Raw genomic sequence first — 22,370 nt, forward strand, 5'->3', positions numbered from 1 at the left:
AGATTTAAATCTGAAAGTTCATGCTTCGAGAGAAGACTCATATTTGAGGTGGTGTAGCGGAACTTGGGAAAGATACTTAGAGGCAGAGGAAAGGAAGAGAGGCTGCAATTCATTTTCCATTTCAGAAAGGCCATCCTGTTTTCTCAAAACTGACTGAGCCTCCGAATGACACTGTAGAGTGCTCTGATGAAAAGATGGGTCCGTGTCAGTGGTTAGGAAGGAAGGCAGTATCAGGGGAAAACCTACCTGATGAACAGGAGTGTTTGCATCACAGGTGTCTGACAGCTCACAAAATCCTGTAACTCGCTGTGAAAATAACATATTCTCTCACTGAAAGTTTTAATTTTAAATATTGTAAATATGCATGGATTTATGTTGGAATGGATTGAAGAAACCCAGTCCTAATTTTAGGCAGGTGTTGTCTGCGCTTGCTGTGATCAATGGCCTCGCTTGCTCTGACAGCCAGATTGTATTCCATATTCAAGGAAACTTGCAACTAAAGCAGCAGATTCCCTTAAAAATAAATCTTCACGGCCGTGTTTTTTGGAAGTCCCAGAGTGGATGATGATGTATGGACACTGAACTTTGTGTTCAGTGGAATCTTAAGAAGCAGCAAGATATTAACCTGCACAATTGACAACTAAACCGTAGCAGGACACGGTCACTGTGTGCAACTGTCCATTGCTGTTTTACAGGTGGGACTGTGACAGGATTGGGCATTTAATATATGTAATCCTCACAGCTTTGTATTCTGTTTGATAGCAAATGGCAGTGCTTTGGAAGCCTCCCCCATGTCATTCATGCAATGAGGTGAGTGTGAGCGCCTTGTTGCTGAGGGCTAGAGTTTCTGGTTGCTCAGATCTGCAGGTGGAGCTCTTCTGCTTGGAGGCCCCAAATTACAGGGCAGACACTCTGCATGCTCCTAAAGTACAGACCGAGTTCTCTCAGCTCATGGCCTTAACACCGTGTTCTCTTGTTGAAGCCACCTTTATTCAGTGAATGCTGGATTTTTGCAGATGTCCTATTTATGTTCTTCACTGTAGCCTTGCAGAGCTGAAAGACTTTTTGAGGTCAGATTCTCGTCAGGAGCGATTAGAGGCTGTTTAGGAGACATCTGTCCTTCGTGTGCTACGTAAGCACCCTGTAAGGAGCATCACCCTCTGGTGCTGGAAAGGGGCTGACAATCTTAATGAAGTCTTTGTCAGCGCAGATAAGGCTTGTCAAAAACATCCCATCTTGAGCAGTAGAATCAAACCTGATTTTGATTTTCACTCTTATCACACTTATCTCTACAATTTAAAATTGGAGGAGGTTAAGATAAGATTTTAAGTTCATTTGATTTAGCGGTCTTCACATTATTCTGTAAAATGCAAACCCATCTTCTACCCTACATATATTTTTCGGTGTATGCAATAACATTAGGTATCCATTCGAGAGGGTGTTTTGGTATCTTTCACACTCGTGTGAAGTGTCAGCATACAACGCCAGAAAACAGAGTTAAGTCCTGAAATGACTTTTTAACTTTGCAAGAACTAGTGAGTCTTTAAAATGTTAATTGCTGTATTATTTTTCCTGTCAGAGTTGTTAAATATTTCTGACGTCTGCACGATAACAGAACCTGATGAATCCAGGTGATGTTTAGAGAAATACTGACAGACAAATTTAAAAAATGAACTGTTAATTTTGTGTGATTTAAAAGAACTAAACTGATCTTTTTAAAGAAAGAAGGGGATAGATCTAGACTGAAAAGTGCTCAGGGAGGTACTATCAGTTCCTACAAATCAGTTCCTTTAGCTCCACCTGCAGCAAATATTTTGCCAGAGCATCTGAGCAGGCTGTAATAAGCATCATTTTTTTTCTGTAAGCAGTAGACAAGTAATGGGGTGAACTTTCTTTTCTTTGGCATAAGAGATAAGAGACGTGGTTTCTACTGCCTGGACCCAGTTTCAGTTTATGTAACCCTCCTTTGCATGGCCACCTCGTGAGTTTAGAAGTGGGGTGCATTGCTGTTACGTGAACTTCCAGCTCGGAAGCACGGTAGCTGTGCTCATGTGGCAAGGATGATGGAACTGAGGAGTGGGGTGCATGTGCAGAAAACCTGAACTGGTTTTGCTGAGACCTTAGTTGAAACTAGCAGCCCTGTTGGCTTGGCTCCACTCTACAAAGAAGTCTGCAGCCGTGGTTTAGAGGTGTAGAGTCAGTCTTGGCCAAGAAGCAGTGTTATCTATATTTTCCTTTTACTCATAGCATCCTCTGTGCTTTTCTCATCATTATTCGTCTTACCCTCCAAATACTTTGGTTTAGGACTCTGGTCTGTTTGGTCAAAGATGCACATGAATGAAATGAGTGAAAGTGGAAATTCTGCATCTCATTAAGTGCTGTGGAATATTGTAGCAATCCTCATATTCTGTGTCTTTCAATCCATCATGGAAAATATTTGGAGTGTCTCAAACTTGATTGGTTTTTTTTTTCTTTAAACCTAAAAAAGCTATGTTTTATCTGTCCATCAAGTTTCACTGTTGTTTTTTCTTTACAGGAGAAATTACTATGGTGGAAACTGGGCCAGCTTTAGTTTTTCAGGATTATTGTCCTGGATTAAAGAAAATCAGGTAAAAAATTCCAAATTACTAGTTTTAACATTCCTTAACATTAAATCATGGTTGTTTGCATAATTTATTACAAGATAAATTACCACAGTGCTCTTTCTCTTTGGTAATTTGACAGATCAAAGAGGTTTCTGGCTTCCAACTTTACTGGTTAAGACTTGACCATCTGGCCTGGCATTCTCAGGCTCGGATAAGCCTGGTTTATTCCTGTCATTATCTGAGACCAGAAAACGTAGTGCTTGGTCATACTTTTTGGTTCTTGAATTGATATAGAGGCAACCACACTATTATTTTGATTCCTTTCCCAGTACCTTTTGTAAATGATAATCTGGTCTTTTCCCTTTGCTGTTTGATTATTTTCCACACTCTGGTGTTTCAGTCCCTTTTGTTTTTCTTGTGTGCTTTTGCATGATTCTCTGTAACTGGGAGAAAGGAGGTTAGTGGTTCCTTCCGCTGACACATCCTGTGACCAGGACAAAGAGATTAATGGTGATAGCGTATTTTTCAATGACCAAAGTTTATGTAATTCATGACAGTCCACTAGAAATCTTCTGAAGAGGATATTTATTTAGGAGATCGAGCACTTGGACTCTATTAGCAAATGGATGTTCGTATTATTTACTGAAGCATTACGAGCCTGTTGGTCCGTAAAAGATGGAACTTTTTCAGTTCGGTCTCATGCCTGTTTATTACATAGTGCTACCTTGTGGTGTAATCAGTGGCGTTGCTCAATGTCAGAACTTGATATTCTCAGGGTTCTGTGATGTTATTTAGAGATTCCTGTGTGGACAGATTAACACAATACCCCATTCACTGTATTTTTTCATATGATCTCTGTTCGAAGAGTTTTGTCACAAAACTTGGAGCTAACCTGACTGTGGCAAACCTGTCTTTTCATAGATTGTATTAAAGTTATATGAAACTCTACTAAAACTTGTATTTCATTTAACACTGTATTTTTCAGATTACTAGAGCTGCTGATGTAGAACAAGTGTTGGCATGCTATAACAAAGTAGCCAGCTCTAACTCAAAACATCTAAATAGAAAAAAGATTAAGACAGTTAGAATGATTCTTTTTTTTTCCTTTAATGTAAGATGATACAACAAATTATTTGGGACTATAGCGATTTATAGTTGAAGATTAGCTAGCACATTACCAAATGTAATGTAATTGTTCTTTGTAAGCAAAAGACGGATACTGGTGATGATTGTGAAGACTGGAGAAAACTGATCCTCGACAATGAAGAAGTTATTTCTCTTAGCAAGAAGGATAAAACTATTCAAAATGTAGAAGATTTCTGTTTTGGCGAGTAAGTATAAATATTAAAATATACAAATGATTGTAACTTACTCATTAAACAGTGCTTTCTCATGTTGCTTATAGATGGAATTGCGTGGGCAAAGACTCCTGGTAATTAATGCCAGTCAGCCTTTGGGGCTGTCATCTCTTTCTGTTTTTAAGTAAGGTAACGAAGCTCTTTCTTGACATAAAACATGCCAAAGATACATGCTTAGGTTGAAATACACAATTTACTTTGCGAATGTTTGTTCCATAAGCACACGAAGAATAGTGTGCCATCTTAGGACTGAGTATGTGGGAAATATCTCTTAATTGTATGTTTGTAGAAATCTGTCTGCTCTAGCAGAAGTTAAGCATACAAGTTTCATTTTTTGTTTAGATTTTTAAATGCAGGTGGGATGCTTTTTTTAAATGTAAATAATGCGGAAGGTAAGCTTTTCACAATGTCATTATTAAAAGTCAAGGAGCATCTTAAAGGAACCTTGTGAAACAGTAGTATTGAATAGTGTGTAAGCATGACAATAATGAATGGAAATTGTATGGGCCTCTATGGAAAACTGAACTATTTTTCTCTATTTATTTGTCATTTTTATCTTTTGGATTTTGTACTGAAGTGGACACTGTTCTGAAGTCCTGAAAGGTTCTTTAGGGTAGTTATGTGAGTTTAACCTTGAATCCCTTAAATAGTATCATAGGTAGCTGAAGGAGACATTGACAGATATTCATATAGAAACATGTATTTCTTTCTGTAAACATCATAGGTAGGAAAAAAAGAAGTGTGTATTACACTAATGCATTCTGAAGGTCACAGACTCAGAATATTTCAAAGTTCTGTACTGCACAGTAATGGCTGCTTGACTATTGCAGATAAAATGTCACTTGAATATTGTAGTTACAATCCTTTTGCCATAATTAATGTTGTTCAGAACCAGATCAGGTTAAAAGTTTCATAATCTCTTACATTTGCATATGATTTTCCTAAGAAGCTGTGATATTGACTGGTGGCTAGCTCAGACATGAGTCCCCCAGCATTAAGATTTCACTCTTTTTAGGAGCAGATTCTACTTTTAATCAATTAACTCAGCGTGGCGGTGCAATGCTGTCTCTCTTGGTTATCACTAAAAAAACCCAAAACCCGTACCCACAAGGATGTATGGTGAGATTAACAAACATAGCAAAGAAAAAGTTTTCCACGATAACTTAAAACTTCCTGAGTCAATTATGGTGTTTCTGACAATGTACGCATTCTGGCGAGGTTCTGTTGTTTTTGCTTAACTTTTATAACTCCTATGAAGTAACCATTAAACATTTATTTTGAAAGAATAAACAGCTGGGTAGCAGTATAATATACACGGTGCAAATCTGAAATGAATGGCCTTAGAACAAAGTGCATCCATCAAAGGAAAGAATACTGTGTCTACAACAAGCTGTATTGAAAAAAGGCGAATGGCTGAAAAATAAATAGTGAACACCTGTGCTGAATAAATTAACCAGCTGGTTGGCAATTTTTCATTTGACCTATCTGAAGGGGTTGCTGTTACAAGGCATTAATAAGACACATTCATTTTAAGATATTCCTTTGTTAGTACCTTTAATTGATGAATGGTGGAAGATAATATTCCAAATTTACACAACAATTTGTCTGCAGATGTATTATTTTTTTCTGAATTAGGAGAGGAATTGTCTGTACAAAAGTTCAGTTTGAGTGATTTTTATAGACAGTTCTTACATTATTCAGGGATATTTGTTCCTCTAGGAAGGATGTAGTGAATTTCGATTATATACAGTTTTTAGGCTTTGTTATCAAATGAGTAGAGCTGCAAATCATGCAGATTTACCTATTCATGAATGGGAATTGAATAGAGATTTAAAATATGTAAATACAACATTTCTGTTACGCTGCTTTTCAGTGTTATAAAAAAAGACTATTGTGAATCCAAATTTGATTTTAAAAGTGGTAATCAAGTATGTTTAAAATGAGATTGAACTGTTTGTTGAGCTTGGGAGAACAGAGAAAGAAAAAATGTCCTCTGAGTTTTTGTGTTATAAAAAGCTGTAGAATGGGTTAAATAAAAGCTTCGTTCTTAGTTATTGCATTAATGGCAACAGCGTTTTGCAGTTTTTGCAAGTACCATGTTCCAAATTAAAGAAAAAAAATGGGGTTTTAGTAGAGATTACTTTTTAAAAAAAAGTGTTTGCCAAAGTACCTATCTTTCTTTGATAGTTTATAGTGATTTAATGCTTGCAATATGAAGCGAAAAAGACATAATTAATGTACACAACCAGACTTCTTTCATTAGTGCTTCCTTAGAACAGTTCCTGTATTTCCCAGGGCAATATTTTACCTCATTTGTGAATAAGTGCTTCCTGGTGGCTGTGCACAAGCTAAGAGACCTATTCCAAGCTCCTGTTTTCATAAACCCGTGTGAGCTCCTTAAGTTCCTAAGTGAAGAACGACATTTAAAGGATACAGAGTTTTCATTCCCTCTTTTAACAGAAATCCTGCCCCTGCTTCCATCGGTAAGGCTACAAGTGTGCGAGGGCTCATTTTTATATGAATACTGAATAATTCCTTGCTGTTCAGTGAATTTTAACCATCCCTTTGTTACTGACACTTGGTATTGTACGTTTGCAGGTCACCTTTAAAATCATATTTCATTAGTTTTCAGCCAAGATTAAATTGTTTATTCAGTGCATTAATGGCTTGTGGGATAAAGATAAAAAGATAGTGTGAAATTATTGCTGAACTCTTTTCACTTACAATGACGTTGATTTGATTCATCTGAGCTGGTCGTATAAACTCACATTCTGAGTTGCTAAGGTAGATGCCATTGAAGTTCAAGATAAAAAGAGTAGATGGGAATAAAAGTGGAGGTCTGCTTTCTAAGAGGAATTTTAAGGAATTGTGTCGTGCAAGGGCAGTGGAGTGTGCAGGGTGAATGCAGTGTGGCAATGTCACTCCTCGGGCTGGCTGCATTCTCCTGCCATGCACGACTTCGGGACACCTGTATAAAAATACCAGTGCTACAGGAGGGAACTTTGTTCTGTATGACTGTCAGTTGGACACAGTAGAATGCAAGTAACCTGGAAATTTTTATTAAACTTCAGATCAAAATTGCCTGCTTCTCTTACGGGCTTGCTGTAGGTGCAAAGTAGTCTCAGTTATATAAAGCACATCTGTTTTCTTCAGAAGTTTGGCTTTTAAACCACCTGAGCTTAATGACTTTAATGCATTTTTGCATTCTGATTTCCAACGGGTTTTTCAATCCACAGGAAAAACTTCATCAAATAGCTTTACTGCTTCTTCCTTAGAATACTGTATTTCTTTTGTTTCTGTGTATTGTGTTTCACCATGAGAGCTTCGATTTTCATCTTAAGCTTATCCCATCTTTGAGTCCATGTAAAATAAGAACCTCAATTTTTGTAGTTGTTTTTCTTTTTGTCACTAAAAGTACTCCTCTTGAATCATAGCTTTGCAGTCAAAGAATGAGAATTCTTTAGAGGGAGGCACACCTGCTTTGGCCAGGGTAAAGAAATTCTAATGCTTTTCATAGAAATGCTCAGGGTTTCCATTCTGGTGCTAACTCAAAACTTGAAGCAAGTTTTTAAGCCTCTTTAAAGAACTTTTTTTCCCCCCTTCATCCCCTTGTGTTGTTACTCAGTCAGGACTCAGCTAAAGATGTTGAAGAAGCTGGTGCATTGTCCAAGCTGCCTGTCTTTGGAGCCACTGGGGCTGCTGAGGAATCAGAAAAAGAGTGCCCACCGACAGAGAGCGCCGACGCGGAGAGCCGGGAACCAGAAAAGGCTGCAGACACTGAGCCAGCAAGTGCAGCGGAAGGGAAGGATATGGAAATAACCTCTAAGAATGAAGGCTCTCAGAGTACAGCTTTAGGTGACTCCACTCTGGAATCGGGAAGAAACGAAACTGCATCCTCAGAAATTTCTGCCCAGGAACCAAAGAAAATTACGTATTCCCAAATTGTTAGAGAAGGCAGAAGGTTTAACATTGATTTAGTTTCCAAGGTAGGAACTGAATGACTCTTTTCATATAAGTACATTTACTTTGCTTAAAATGCTGGATTTTTAAAAGATCATTAATGCTGAGGAGGGCAGATGCCTTGCCTTGGAGATGCAAAGCACACTCTTGAGAAGTAAGCAAGAATTAATACCTTTAAAACAAACAAGAGCTATTTTATGTGCTCTTTAGTTTTTGTTTATAACCAGAGACCATAAAACACAGCTCAGAAATATGTCCGTAGAAGTACATTCCCTAAAATTTAGCACTTAAGTAATACCTGCAAAATTGCTCTTTTAAAGCAGTACTGTGGAAAAAAAATCATGTTTTTAAACAAGGAGAATCAATCCACAGGCAGATCTTTTTCTTAAATTAAAAATAATTTTCCTGTTGGGGTACTTCCTGGGGTTTAGATTTTCCGGTGAAACTCTCATTGTCTCTCTGTACTCAGACTAAAGCACTGATTTGTGATGAAGTTTATTGGAAAGGAAAAGTAATTGCAGTTAATCCATAACACCTAAGCTGACTGAAATTAGTTATTGTTGTGTTCAACTCCTACTATTGTGCGTTTTACTTAGAGGAAAATCTGTTAGTCTGGCATATTTACCCAGCTATTTAAACCTTAAAACCTGCCCTTTACCTACTTCACAGCATATGGGTATAGCCCTGCAAATTCAGGTTAAATGGGAATTTTTCTGAATTTCTGTGCTTTGCTCTCTGTGCACTCTGCAGTGGGAAGCTTTTTCGAAGTTGAATGCTTAATTTTCCATATTCTGTGTAAAAAGATTTTTCCAAACCTCTGGAACTTGGCAGACAAAAATGCTTCAATTTTTTAATTAATTCTTTGTGGAGATGCTACAAAATGCAGTATTTTGAGTTTGTCTCTGTGTTCCAGACATGGATACCTCTTTAATGTAGCATTGGAACGGCGCCATGAAAACAGTAGTCAGTCCACAGTGGTTAAGCAGATAATACTATTTTCAATCCTTATTATGCTTTTTCTGTGCCACTGCCTTACATGGTGTGAATTGCAATGAATTCCAGAACTTCTGACAGAAGAGCAGGAATCAGGGTGGACTTGTAGTTTGCATTGGTTTCTCTCTGGCACTGGGACACAGACTTTCTCGTAGAGTCCTGGTTAGTGTTCCAGTAAACCTTTATCTAAAAAATTCCTCTGTGATCATGCAGATTCTGTTACACGGGGCCATGAGACTTGAAGGATATTTAAGCTAATCTCCAGTGCTCTTCAATGCAGACGTATGTGTTCTGTTAATAGTTAAAATTTGTCCCTGCAGTATTTCATAACGTGTTTGTAGCTTAGAGAAAGAGTAAGAGTAGGCAGACTATAAATTAATATGACAGAATATGACTAAACCTTAACTGAGGGTTTAAGGAATTTACATTTACAAAATGGGACATTATCGTTTTATGTAATTTAAGAAACAACTGGTGATGATTTACACAGCATCGTGCACTTTCCTGATATTGGGAAATGAAGGTTGTAAAATACAGTGTTCAAGGATATGTAACACACAATACAAAGAAATTATCCAAGATGACAATACAAAAAATTGTCTCAAGCTGTGACTCCTGAACTAATAAAACTAAATGAGCAGCAGGCTGACAACTTCTCCCTTTCTCTCCTGTGGGCAGCTTTGTCTCCTCGATTTGTGTAGTTGCTGCGGTTCATTGAATATTATTTGGCACATAGTTGGTCTTGACATTCTTTTCTTCAGATTTTACCTGACTATATGTACTGGTAAATAGTTATCAAAAAGACATTACAAGTCAATACTGTTGATATTGTTATCTTTCGGTGGAAGCACTTTGTTTTCACTCACTGTTTCCTTTTTCCCTTTGCTGTGCAGTTGCTTTACTCCCGAGGTCTGTTAATTGACCTGCTGATTAAGTCGAACGTTAGCAGATATGCAGAGTTCAAAAATGTGACACGAATTCTTGCCTTTCGCGATGGAAAAGTAGAACAGGTATTGTAAAATACTGCATTGTATATGTGTAATCTTGTCTTTTTAAAGTCAAGAAACTCAAATCGTAGAATGACTTGGGTTGGAAGGGACCTTAAAGTTCCACCCACCTTGCCATGGGCAGAGACAAATTTCAAGCACAGACTTTATTCGTGCCTCTGCTACTTGTAAGAGAAGTCATTGGTCTGATAATGGCAGCAAGGGATTTTGGCACGGTTAATTAATACAGACTCTTTTGATTAACTCTGCAGTCAGAGATGCAGGGGAAATTGAAGGGAAATATAGAGGGAAGAGGCTGGAAAAGATTTAAAAATACTTCTATTGTGGAAAACTCATAACTTTTATTATAGTTATGACAGAAAATAACAGAAAGAAATGCATAAGAAAACAAGTATTATAGAGAGTAGTAAAATTAATTTTTAGATAATGTGACTGGTGGTGTGTGATGCTTTTCCTGAGTATGGGAGGTATCTGAAATTATTAAAAACTATTTTGCAGGTTCCTTGTTCCAGAGCAGATGTCTTCAACAGCAGACAGCTCACCATGGTTGAGAAAAGGATGCTAATGAAATTTTTGACATTTTGTTTGGACTATGAACAACACCCCGATGAATACCAAGGTAGTGTTTCGTTGAACACCAGACACTCCCCTCTTATGAGTTCATTCAGTTACGCAGTTTTGATAGTTCTCCTGTGTTTTCACAGAGTTTATTTTTATGGATTCATTTTCGAAGTATGCTTTGTCCTTTTTGTGACCTTTTCACTCACTGTTGAATTCCTCTACCTAAGCGCTTGATTTTTAGAGCCCGCATCATTTCTTATTTACATTGCTCTTTAACAGCAAAATTATGTATTACAGCAAGGTTGCAAAATGTTTTTTATTGTACTTAGGTGTTTCATCCTCCCCTCCCAGGGATTTTTTAATGTGCTGTGATGTAGCTTGTTTATCTTTTTTCTTTTTTTTTTTTTGGATAACGAGTAAATCTTGAGAATACCTTGCCCCAAAATCAGAAATGGAGAAACCTGAATTTTTTAACTTGGAAGGTAAATGTCATTTAATGCCTTCTAGTTGCAGAGGGCAAGTTCAAAGTGTCTTTATCAACTGTTGGCTTATTTAGACAAGAGAAAATCTGAAGAAAATTGAGCAATCACTTGCAAAGTTTAGTGAGCGTCAGGTCAAAGAAGAAAACTGGCTAATAGAAGGAAGGTGATGGAAGCCTGGTCTTTGCTTTGGGTTTAGGCACCTCAGGGTACAAGGAATGAAGTGATGGTCTCAGTTGTTGGAGTCTAGAAGTAAACAAAGAAAAAAAAAAAACGAACTATGAAAAAGAAATAGTGAGGGAAGACAAGTAGATCTTTTAAGATACTTCTGTTGGTTTGATGACTTGAACAAACCGCTTAGGTTAGAGAAGGAGAGTCTGTGATGAACTCCAGAAAATCTTGCAAGGAGGCTTAGACTGCAGTGGTTTATAGATTATGGGTAATTTCAGGTTTACTTCTGATGGCAGAAATGAAGTGCTCAGCGTGTGAGTACAGGGGTATTTAGAGAATTTATTAAGTGAAACAAACGGGCACTGCATCAGTTTTAAATGAATTCACAGATTCATGTACATAAATGACTTTTGATTTATTTTATGTTGAGAGATAGCTAAACAACATTTTGAAATAGTCTGGGAAGCAATTGGGAATATTTGGAGTCAGGTTAATTTAATGTAAAGACTTCAGAAATTTAAAATTGCTCTTGGTGAGATCATTACATTCATGGGAAGGAACAACCTTTTAGTAGGGAGAGTTCATGAGCGTGAAGAGTTTTTTAAAGCTTTTTCTTGTAAAATTTGGGATTATATAAGAAGTGTGAAGTGAGGAAAAAGTTGGTAATTTTTTTAAAAGGATAAAAAACCTCTGTCATTTTGCCTTGCTGCGTGGCTGTACCAAGGGTAGTAAGGCACATTTGTAATAAAACAGTGGTTGAATCCTGAACAGAATATATAACTTGATAATACTGCTCTCAGCGTTGATGGAAGTGTTTCTAAATGACCTATCAATTTATCTGATTTTGAAATAAGCTTAAGAGCAGATTTCTGAATAGTGTGGACGTCTGCTATTGCTTAAATAGTGTCTCTTCCTTGGGGAAAAAAAAGATCATTTACTGTTCAAGGCCAGGCTTGAGCAGCCTGATCCAGTGGGAGGTGTCCCTGCCCATTGCCGGGGGTGGAACTGCATGGGCTTCAAGGTTCAGGACAGGATTAAGATGACTGAAGTTTTTCAGAGGTGTATCAGTGACATGCAACACTGTTAAACGTCTCCTGAAAGAGTTGTGTTTCCTTGAATTTCAAAATGTGTCCGCAGCAGTTGTGATTTGAACGGTGTCATTCGGGTGTAGTGTTTTGAGTAATTTACAGGAGCCAGTGTCCCAACACACTTCAATAGATCTTTGCCCACAGTTGCCCACTTTTCTGAAGTGGTTCAGGAATGGCTTTAAATCAAGCCTAACATAGTTAGTAGATGAATTCATATTTAGAGCTTGAGTTCTCGACTGCTGTAGACTCATACACTGGTTTTGCGTTATTTTGAGATATTTTAATGGTGTGATATTTCCATCTTCTGAGAAAACTCTTTTTCTGGGAGTTAATTTTTTATCTTTCATAGACTTGCATTAATCCATTTTCAGCAATATGTTTCTTGTAAAACTCATTTGTTTAAATGCAAAAGTATTTTTTAAGTTGAAGCATTTGAGAAAATACAGATCTTACACCCTACCCCTTATCTATGTTTACTTTTTTCTCAGACTATGAGAATACTACATTTGCTCAGTTCTTAAGGACTCGGAAGTTAACACCCAGCTTGCAGCACTTCATTCTTCACTCTATTGCAATGGTCTCAGAGACAGATTGCAGCACCCTTGAAGGACTTCAGGCAACAAAAAAATTTCTCCAGTGCCTTGGCCGCTATGGCAATACACCATTCCTGTTTCCTCTATATGGTCAGGGAGAGATTCCACAGTGCTTCTGCAGGTGAGCTTCACTTTTCTCCTACGTGTCTGCAAAAAGGGAAATCCGTGGTAACCTAATGGTGTAATTCAACTGGACCATCCTCTTCGTAATTTCAGTTTCACTCTGTGGTCACAGGAATTCTTCTGATGGCCTGAACGTCATATTTATGCACACTGACAGCTGCATTTTAGGCAGGTTTTTGTGTTAAATTCTAAGTCTTAAGGGCAGTATTTTAATAGTTGAGGCCAATTACTCTTGTCAAACTATGGTTTATATTATACAGATAATTTAATACAAAATAAAGTCTAAACATCTTTGGTTAAGTGCACAATTCAGGAGGCAGCCGCAATTTTTTTGAGATTAATCACGTTTTTTTATGTGTGGTCCTGCCTTGGGCGTTATTTCTTGCTAAAACTGAGCAGTGTTGGAAGAGCACAGTTCAGGCTGTAGAGTGAAGTGGAAACGCCACAACCTATACATCATAGCCTCCAGTTTTTATCACCAGGTTATCAGAGTGAAGTGTCACCTGTTCTGTGATTTCTAACCACCGTTCTGTGTTCTGTTTTAATGTAAACCTCTTAAGCGTTTCTCGCAGCCAGTTACACTGTGTGTTCTCATCAAGGCTACTGTTATAAATGGCATGCATGCATATTTATGTGAATGAGTCAAAGACATTTGTAAGTCACATCCTTGCATTCTAAATGATTTCTGCATAAACAGTACAACGTTTTATAACTACTGACGACACTTGAGTGAGTAAAAGCGGTGTTAGTTCTTTATTGGTTTAAACAGGTATGGTTTAGGAGAGAAAATTAAACTTTTATATCACTGTAATGTACCTCGACATATTGGGAGGTACAGATGTGAGATTTCTATCTCCATAAATTGGATTCGCAGTACAAGGAAGGTCATTGGAAGCCTCATGCTATTTTCAGCTGACAAGCAGCAGAACTTTTACTGGCCTGTATAACAGCTTCCTTTGGTTCAAACTTCTTGTTGTGAAACTGTTACGTCTCCTCCGTTGTAAGGAAGCAGCAGCATTGAGCAAACCTGTACATTCGATAGGGTAAACATACAATGCCAAAACTTCGATGTGGAAGGCACACAGGGAAATCAATCTGTGTTTTGCAGTTTGCTGTTAACATGTTTGTTGCAAATCTGTAAAACAGCTTTCATTTTCTTGAACAAATGTCACTAAAGAGAACTGTAATTGGGCATCAGTGTAAACTGTAAGGTCTCAGTGATACAACATTTAGAGTATTCTGTGTGATTTTGATGATTTTCTCTTTTTTTTGGAAAACATCAGGAAATACCTCAAATATTTTCTGATATAGGAAATAAATACTAGAATTGTCAGTGTCCAAATTTTCCTTTGCAACTGGGAAAAAAAATGATATTTGCCCAAAAAATCTGAAATAGTTGTCAAATACAAGGACATTAACTCCTTTATGAAGTACAAGATATGATTTAAGCTAAGGAACAGACAAGTCGTAAGGCAATTTTTTCTTATAGCTTTTCGATGTTGTACAAAATTCCTCTTTTATAACTTGAATTTCCTTTCTTTCCTTCCAGTTTTTCAGAAGCAAAACCGTTCTTAGTTTTTTTTTGTTGTTGTTTGGAGAGTGTTTAGAAGTGCTATTTAGCAAATACGCTTTCATATTAGTGGTGAGGCTCTGGAACCAGTTGCCCAGAGAAGTCATGGATGAGTGTTTGTGGGATCTGTTGTTTGTTTTTCCCTCTAAGGATAAAGTCTTTCTTGGGATAAACATCAAGGAAGTGAGATAATCCATCATTCTGAGACCTGTTCTCTCATGATGGATGGATAGATTGGTAAAGTAACTCAATAATCTTCATTTTTTTTCAGGTTATTCACAGATCAGTGAGCATTGTCATTAATAAAGCTATGGAATGCTTTTGTGTCCTTGCCGGCATTATTTCTCGGAATTTGACAGGAAAAGTCTTTAAATTTGGAGATAACCTTTGTTGTGAAATGCATTCCGAGCATATGAAACTTTGGAAATACCTTCCTGGTTTAGATTTTAGCTTTCTGCTCAGCAAGATGTTTGTCTGGTCTTTGTTTGAAAAATTATTCATAAATAGAAGAGCTTTTCTGCTCCTTATTATTTCACTGATACCTCGTGAAGGCCTTCAGCCATCAGCATCCATTGCATGGGATGCTCATAATTGTACACATGTTGTCAAAGTTTATAAAGTTCAGATCCCCAACTAGGATTCAGTCAGTGAATTGTCTTCTAGGGGTTAGGATATACCCAGTGGTATAGGAAAAATAGATGTAACATCACATCTTTAGAAAGACTGTCCTACTCTCATTCTTGCTTCAGATTACAAACATGTGTGCAATTTAAAAGCACAGCACATGAATGATGTAATGAGATGGTATTTCAGTAATTATTTGCTTTAATAATGAAGATAATAAAATGAAGGAGTTATGTCTAATATATTATTTGATCTTATCTCTTAACAGCCTCTTAACTAAATTACTCTGCTTGTGTGGAAATGCACAGTTTCTGGCTTATATATTTATTCTTCCTGAGAATTAGGACTCAGACATACAAGTATGTTGCAGTCTTGTCAGAAAATCTGTGGAAATGACATCAGTGTTTGTTAGGGGAGCAGATGTGAGACGTAAATGCAAATGTAGTTTAGCAGAGTCCTTTCTCATTGAACTAGAAGACAGAGAAAAGGAGCTTCCAAAATATTCCTGAATTATTGGAAGCGTCCTTGAATTTTATCGAGGGTTAAGATAACTTGAATTTGTTTGTTTTATCTGGAGGCGCAGGGCGCAGAAATGGGTTTTATGGATGAGCTAATGCTTAGCGACTGGTTTCTAGTTTGCGTCTCTGCCCTACGGTCCTAATCTCCCAAGCTCCTTTTTCGTGGCAGAACTGCTTTGTAATTGTAGCAAGAGGACCTTGTGCAAGGAGCAGCTTCTTCTCTTACAAGCTGCACTTCCAAAACTCTTGAACTCTATAAACAGCTCTTCTACAAGAGTCATTACTAAGATAGCTCACACATGAGAAACAAGATTGCCAGTAGTGCAGGTGATTATATTACCAACAGTTTGATAACTGAAAATGGAGCTTATACAATATCTTATTTTTGTCAACAGAGCTTTCTCAGATTTTGGAAACAGTTTAGTACATCTACACTTAGAGGAAGCTAAAGTGGAAGTCCGGGAACAGAACAACAAGGTTTTTTCACATGCCTTCTAACATTTGAATTTGGAAAACACAGTTGGAATCTTGAGCCCATAAAAGGCAGCATTGACTTGCCAAACCCCTAAATTTACACATCACTTCATCAGAACTCATTTTATTGATTTGATTTGTCTGTCTGCATTCTACTTTTTAATATTTTTAGAACACACAATGATATTATAGAAATGCTGAAGTTTGACGACCTTTCAGGAAATGCAGAGTTTAACATCAGAACCAGGTCACAGCTTGCTCTGTACGTAAAAATAAATGGAAAGAGGACAATTTATTAATTCAGCACATGACATGTTGTTCTTTGATCTTTCTCCAAAGCTTACTGTGCTGTACACTCAGCATTCATCTTTAAGGGGGGAAGCAAATAGTTTTTGCAATAGAAGAATGTACAGCTGGGGAGAAAAATATTCAATATTTTAATTAATCGCTCCATGTATTTTAGAAAGGAGACAACAAACTATATGCTCGAAAAAGAACCTGCTTTCTTGATATGGAACTGTGATATGGTTTTCCAGTTCTTTCGTGTAGTTTCAGAGTGAACTAAGAGTAAGTCTGTAATTTAAGAATGTTAATGTATCTCTGTTGAAAATCAAGATGTCAGCTGGAGAGACATTCTGGTTTTGTTCAATTAATATCAGAGAGCATTACATCAAAGCAGTAAACTCCTCTTGTAGCAACAGATGCAGCAACCCTGGAGCCTATTTCTTTTCTTGTTACATTAGTGTTTAATTAAAGAAAACAACTAGTTGGAGGCAGTTACTTTCTGTGAAAGGTAATGAAGATTTATTTTGTAAGTGACCTTCGCTGTATTAGCTGAATCAGTAATCAGTAAAATTAATAGAATAATCAAATTATATACAAACTCATAAATCATTGCGAATATGCTGTCAAAAAATCAGCTTTTAATATGTCCTATTGTTTCACAGCTGTATTAAAAATTACAGCTACTGATTCCTGCCTTGATGCGAACCGAAATGGCATTTAAAGGCTGCGTATGATGGAAGGCTACCGGGCCAAAAATTTTCACAACTGTTAATTCAGCTGTAATGTGATTTGATGTCAGCAGGGCAGAGTTGAAGTTGAGTACGGTGTTGTTGCTATGTTTCAGCAAAACTTGAATTATTGGTGTAGGCAGTCACCAGTTAATTAGAGTAATATCAGTTTAAATGTCTGTCGTTTCAGGTTAATGGTATCAAAGAGTTGCTTTGTACTTGGAGTACAGTCGAATCATCCTGAATAGCCCATTGTATGAAAGTAATGTTAGCATTACTTTGGTTTTATTTTGTCATATATTATTGGGATGCTGTTTATTTTAATATTCCAATTTCTGTATTCAAATAATTTTGGGAGGTTCTTTCTAATAATTTCATTTTTCATGCTAGTCTGTTTTAATAGGTATTTTGGCTTTTTGTAATTAACACGACACAATCAAAATTCCTTTCCATTTTCATTTAAAAAGAGAAGTTTTCCTCTGACCTACTGTGAGAACAGGCCCTGCCCTCCTCCGCTGGATATCACGCTATTCTTGAAAATAAGTAATTCACATTTTTGTGCAGCCAAGCGTCAAAGTTCTTTCAAAGCAAAGTTCTTTCACTCTACAGAACTTGAGTGCATATATCAAAAAGCCCTTGACTGTGGTTGAAGTCAAAGGGAAAATATAATTTATAGTTTTTGAGAAAGGAATCTTAGTTCTAGTTAGGTTGATAGTGCTATCCCTTTGTACAACATATGAAATAAATTCATCTGACTTGGTTTGAATGATCCTAATCCAAATTTTGTCAGGCAAAAAGCCATTGACATCAGCAGTACAGATAACAAGCCTGTAGTTCAAGGCTCTGTAGTACTTCTTCGGTGGATGTTTAGCCTTTGTGTCATTTTCGGCAATCTCAGACGACCAAGGCTGGGATTCAGCGTGGTGTTTATCTTCCCTGCTTCTGCATGGCTGCAAGAGGCATTGCTAGGGAACTGGATCTGCTGGTTTGGCCAGTGGGAAGTGACAGTGCTGACGTTTCCTTACTGTGCTGCCTGTTGGAGGGCAATTCGGAAGAGCTGGGGTTGGTAAAACATCTCAACCGTTTGCCATGGACTTCAACAGGTGTTGCAGTACTGGCTGTCTTTGATGGATCTAATATGACTTATTCCCTTCCAATACTTAAAGGGGGCTACAGGAAAGCTGGGGAGGGGCTCTTTATCATGGAATGCAGGGACAGGACAAGGGGGAACAGTTTTCAGCTGAAAGAGGGAAGATTTGGATTACACATAGGAAGAAATGTTTTCCTGTGAGGGTGGGAAGGCCCTGGCCTAGAGAAGCTGTGGCTGCCCCATCCCTGGAGGTGTTCAAGGCCAAGTTGGATGAGGCTTTGTGCAACCTGATCCTTTGGGTTGCGTCCCTGCCTACAGCAGGGGAGTTGGACTTTTCAGGTCCCTTCCAGCCCAGACCATTCTATGGTAACAGGTTCCTTTTTAGGAACTCAGGTTTGCAAAATGAAAGTTTTCTTTTTGAGTCCATCATCTGTGAACATAAAGCTCTTAAACTTCAAACTGAAATTACTAAAAAAACCTTGAGAATGTCGAATCTGTATCCTTTTTCTGCAGGATCATGGAATTCTCTGCATTATAGAGCTCTCAGAAAATTTGAAGACATTTTTCAAGTTATATATCATAAAGAGTACTGCTTGTTTGTACTTGCTTGGCAGCATTTTGAGGAATGTGGGCTTATATGAAATTCTTTCAGGAGCCAGAATTAGAGATTTTGCAGTCATCTCAATCCTAGGGTGAGTGTAGTAAAAATTTCAGGCATCACTTGCAGAAACTAAACTTCCTTTTTTTGTGAATTAATTTACTTTGTGTTGCATCAGATCAAGAGAAGAGTAACCTTCAGAGATTAAGCATGTTGGGAGTTAGGCTGGGGGGATTAACTCGGGATCATGTTTATCAGCAGACCAACTGAACTTTTACTGCGCAGCTTTCTGGGAGAGCGGTTTCAGACTCTGTGCATAGGACAGATTCGTCTGGTGAGGTGTTTTAGTCAGGGATATCTACAAGGGGGTGGTAGAACAGCCTGGCTAGTGGTGAAGTTTTGCAGTGGGCTGATGTAATATTTAAATGTCATAAACCAATTTCTTTAAATTCTGCACCTCCTTAGAGTTCAGAAACAGATGATTTGCGATACTGGCTTAGCGTTTGGGTAGCATGATTTTCTTTGGTTTAGGTGCTGGGGTTTGTTTGCAAGTGGAAAACTGCTGAATAACTTAATATACTAAGGCTTTTGAAAAACTGCTGGAAGGTGGTTCCTTTTGTCATTTAGGAACTTTTTTTTATTGTCAGTCCATGCAGAGAATCTCTTGAGCAGCTACCCTACAACATAGGCAGCACCTGGAGGAACTACTGTTGGTCAGAGGTCATGTTTAGATTATAAGAAGTCTTCATTCTGTTGGGGCACTTCTCAAAGCCCTCAGAACTTGAGCTGCTTGTAGTTAATGTAGTTCCCACTAAATGTTTTGTAGGAGGAGAGTAAAACTTCTGAATCACACTTAGAATTCTAGTAGGAGCGTGGTTATCCTGTGTTCTTATGTTCTTACGCTACACCACATGCCATGTGGTATGGTCAGGATATCGGTGGATATTCTATGCATCCAGGTATTGTTCCATCCCAAATGACCAAAGATGGTAACAGAAGGAGTGCTCAAGTTAATGTAGCAATTCAGAGAACTAAGATAAATGCCAATACAAAAAAAAGTAGCAACATATCCTTTACAAAAACTATAGGACGTGCTTTATTTGGATTGGGTTTGGATTGTCTGATTCAGAGATAAAGATGTGTCGTTAAAAATGTACTACAGCGTGCACAGCACCTTGTTTTGCTTGTGACACGCATCGATTACAATCAGTTGTGGTAGGAGTAACCTTTATTTCTCCCTCGTGTCTTTCCAGGATGTGTGCTGTGTTTGGTGGTGTCTATTGTCTTCGCCATCCTGTGCAGTGCCTTGTAGTGGACAAAGGATCTGGACGGTAAGGGGAATACGCGTAACCTGTTTATATACAAAACACAGGTGAAAAATGTGTTAAGTCAATTTAAAAAAAATGATTCTTCAAACATCCTCCTTGGTATTAATAACACATCAACCTTGATTAAAAGTAATTTGTGTATAGGTCCTCCAGAACAAGGAAAGTGGGTCTAGAATATAGAAACTAAATTAATTTCCCTGTGATATTACTACAGCTCCTGATCACCCAAGCTTGGAAGACAAATCATTTCAGCTGCCGGGGGGCTGGTGATGAGTGATGTTAGTTTTCCTTGTGGCCTTACCTACTCTAATTGATTTTCATCAGATGACAACAAAGCCCTCTGTTATTGCATTTTTAAAAATGGAGCTCACCTAAAGACTCATCAGATTAATCTTTGCTGATAATGCATGTCACTCCAAGAGAAAAGACTTTAATGAGTTTTTAGGTAGATTGTTGTCATAAACTATGCAGCCCTCTTATCCTAGAATAAATTCTTCTACAACGATACCAGGCCTGAAGGCGGGTTTAAAGTTGAACCAAGAAAAATCAAGCCATAGTTTTTTCCATAGTGGCATTTTTCGCATCTCTAAATTGTCATGGTTTCTGTTATATAAATTTTGTCAGTTATTAGTCTGACCACAGGCTTCAGCTCTCATAGCAGTCTTTTCAGCTTAGTTTCTGTAATTGAAAAGTTCAAAACACTGCAGAAAATTCTAAAAATTAAGCTAGAAAATATGAAGTATCCTCTTAAAGGGGAAATTAAATTGTCAGAGTAAAGTGCTTACTTTCCAGTTGCACTGCACGGTTGATTCTTTGAGTGTGGTAGCTAGATTTGTCAAGACATGGTTGAGTAGCATCTGTTTTTCCTGAAATTCTGCAGACAACAGGTTTTATCTTTCTGTCAGTTCCTTAAGGTTCTGAAGTTAATTGCATAGTTTTAAACTTTGAGATCCGAATATAATATATTATATATAATATATATTTTATATATATATAAAAAACATTCTCTTTTTTTGCCTAATAATTTTTAGAAGTCTCAAGCATCCTCTTCACTATAGCAAAAATTCTCAGAAAGTTGCGTTTCTTTGACACAGGTATAGGTTTTTATTCAGTTACATTATTATCTCTTTATTTTCTTTTTTCTTACCTGAATCCAATAGTATTTCTACTTGTTAAGTCTTTTCCTCAGAATGGTACTTAATGAGCTGTCTGGTTTGCAGCTGAGATCATTGCTATCGCCTTTCCCTTCTTTTTCTTTATTCTTGTTATCTCTTTCCTTACTGTGCATTCCCTTCCTGCATAAGCTCTAACTTCCTCTTGACTTTGGGCTTCAGTTTTTTGCCTAATAAAAATCAGCTATCAGATTGTTAATGAGGATATTTATGAGTTACTGAGCTTTTGAGTCAACAGGCCATTAATAGTAATTGGTAATAGACCATAGGTCATATCTCTTTGTCGCTGCTGCACACTCTGTAGTTTCAGAGGCAGCTTCCCATGGTTACAAATAGGTTACACTCACAACAGTAGAAATTTAGGCAAATTGTTCATCACTATATTGTAAACATCTTCCATAGGCTTCCAGATTTCATCAAAATTTATACTCATAGCTACAGCCTTGCTTTTCTTCTCATACTTTTGGTTGATAGTTCACAGTTTAATTTGAAGTCCTGAAATACCACCAAAGTTTATTCCAACTCTTTTCTAGATGTGGTTAATGTTCTCTCCAGCACAAGAAAAATAACCAATTCAATATCTGGTTGAATTTCTTTTTCCTGTTTTACTACCTGTAATGTTATCCGGAGAACAGCAGATTTCATCCCCAACCATACAAGTGTTTTCATCATGTTACTCTAGCATTTATAGAGTTCATGGAAATAAAAGTGTGAAATAAGTGTGAAAGTATAGAAACTTTTAGACAGAGCTGCTCCTAGGTTTTGGTAATCTACCTGAAAATGTCTGGGTTTTAGCTATTGTATCAGGTTAGGTCTGCTGGTTTAACACGTGTACAGAATGTCCTGAGTTCTTGCCAGAGCTCTGACGCTTTCTTAGAAAACCCCTCACATATTCCTTAAGCTGAGGAGAAAGCACATTGAATGTTTGTGTGGTAAATATTTATCTTTTGTTGATTTTCTCCATGCTTATTGTAGGTCATTTATTTGGGTACATGTGATAAAATTTCAAGTATTTTAAATTACATGGATTGCATTAATGATAGTGGTAGGCATTTTCTATTGATA

The 22,370-nt window shown here is 37.4% G+C and overlaps 1 protein-coding gene across 1 annotated transcript in view; it reads left to right on the top strand.

The window, feature by feature from the left end:
* Positions 1–22,370, top strand: part of CHM (CHM Rab escort protein) — a 50,785-nt gene that overhangs the window by 12,718 nt on the left and 15,697 nt on the right. Inside the window, exons 3-9 of the mRNA XM_069867540.1 lie at positions 2,537–2,609; positions 3,792–3,916; positions 7,569–7,929; positions 9,790–9,906; positions 10,402–10,522; positions 12,691–12,916; positions 20,059–20,136. Coding sequence (XP_069723641.1) covers positions 2,537–2,609; positions 3,792–3,916; positions 7,569–7,929; positions 9,790–9,906; positions 10,402–10,522; positions 12,691–12,916; positions 20,059–20,136 — 1,101 coding nt within the window. The remainder of the gene's footprint in view (positions 1–2,536; positions 2,610–3,791; positions 3,917–7,568; positions 7,930–9,789; positions 9,907–10,401; positions 10,523–12,690; positions 12,917–20,058; positions 20,137–22,370) is intronic.

This window comes from Phaenicophaeus curvirostris, chromosome 13 (assembly GCF_032191515.1).
Source record: "Phaenicophaeus curvirostris isolate KB17595 chromosome 13, BPBGC_Pcur_1.0, whole genome shotgun sequence".
Classification (NCBI taxonomy): Eukaryota; Metazoa; Chordata; class Aves; order Cuculiformes; family Cuculidae; genus Phaenicophaeus; species Phaenicophaeus curvirostris.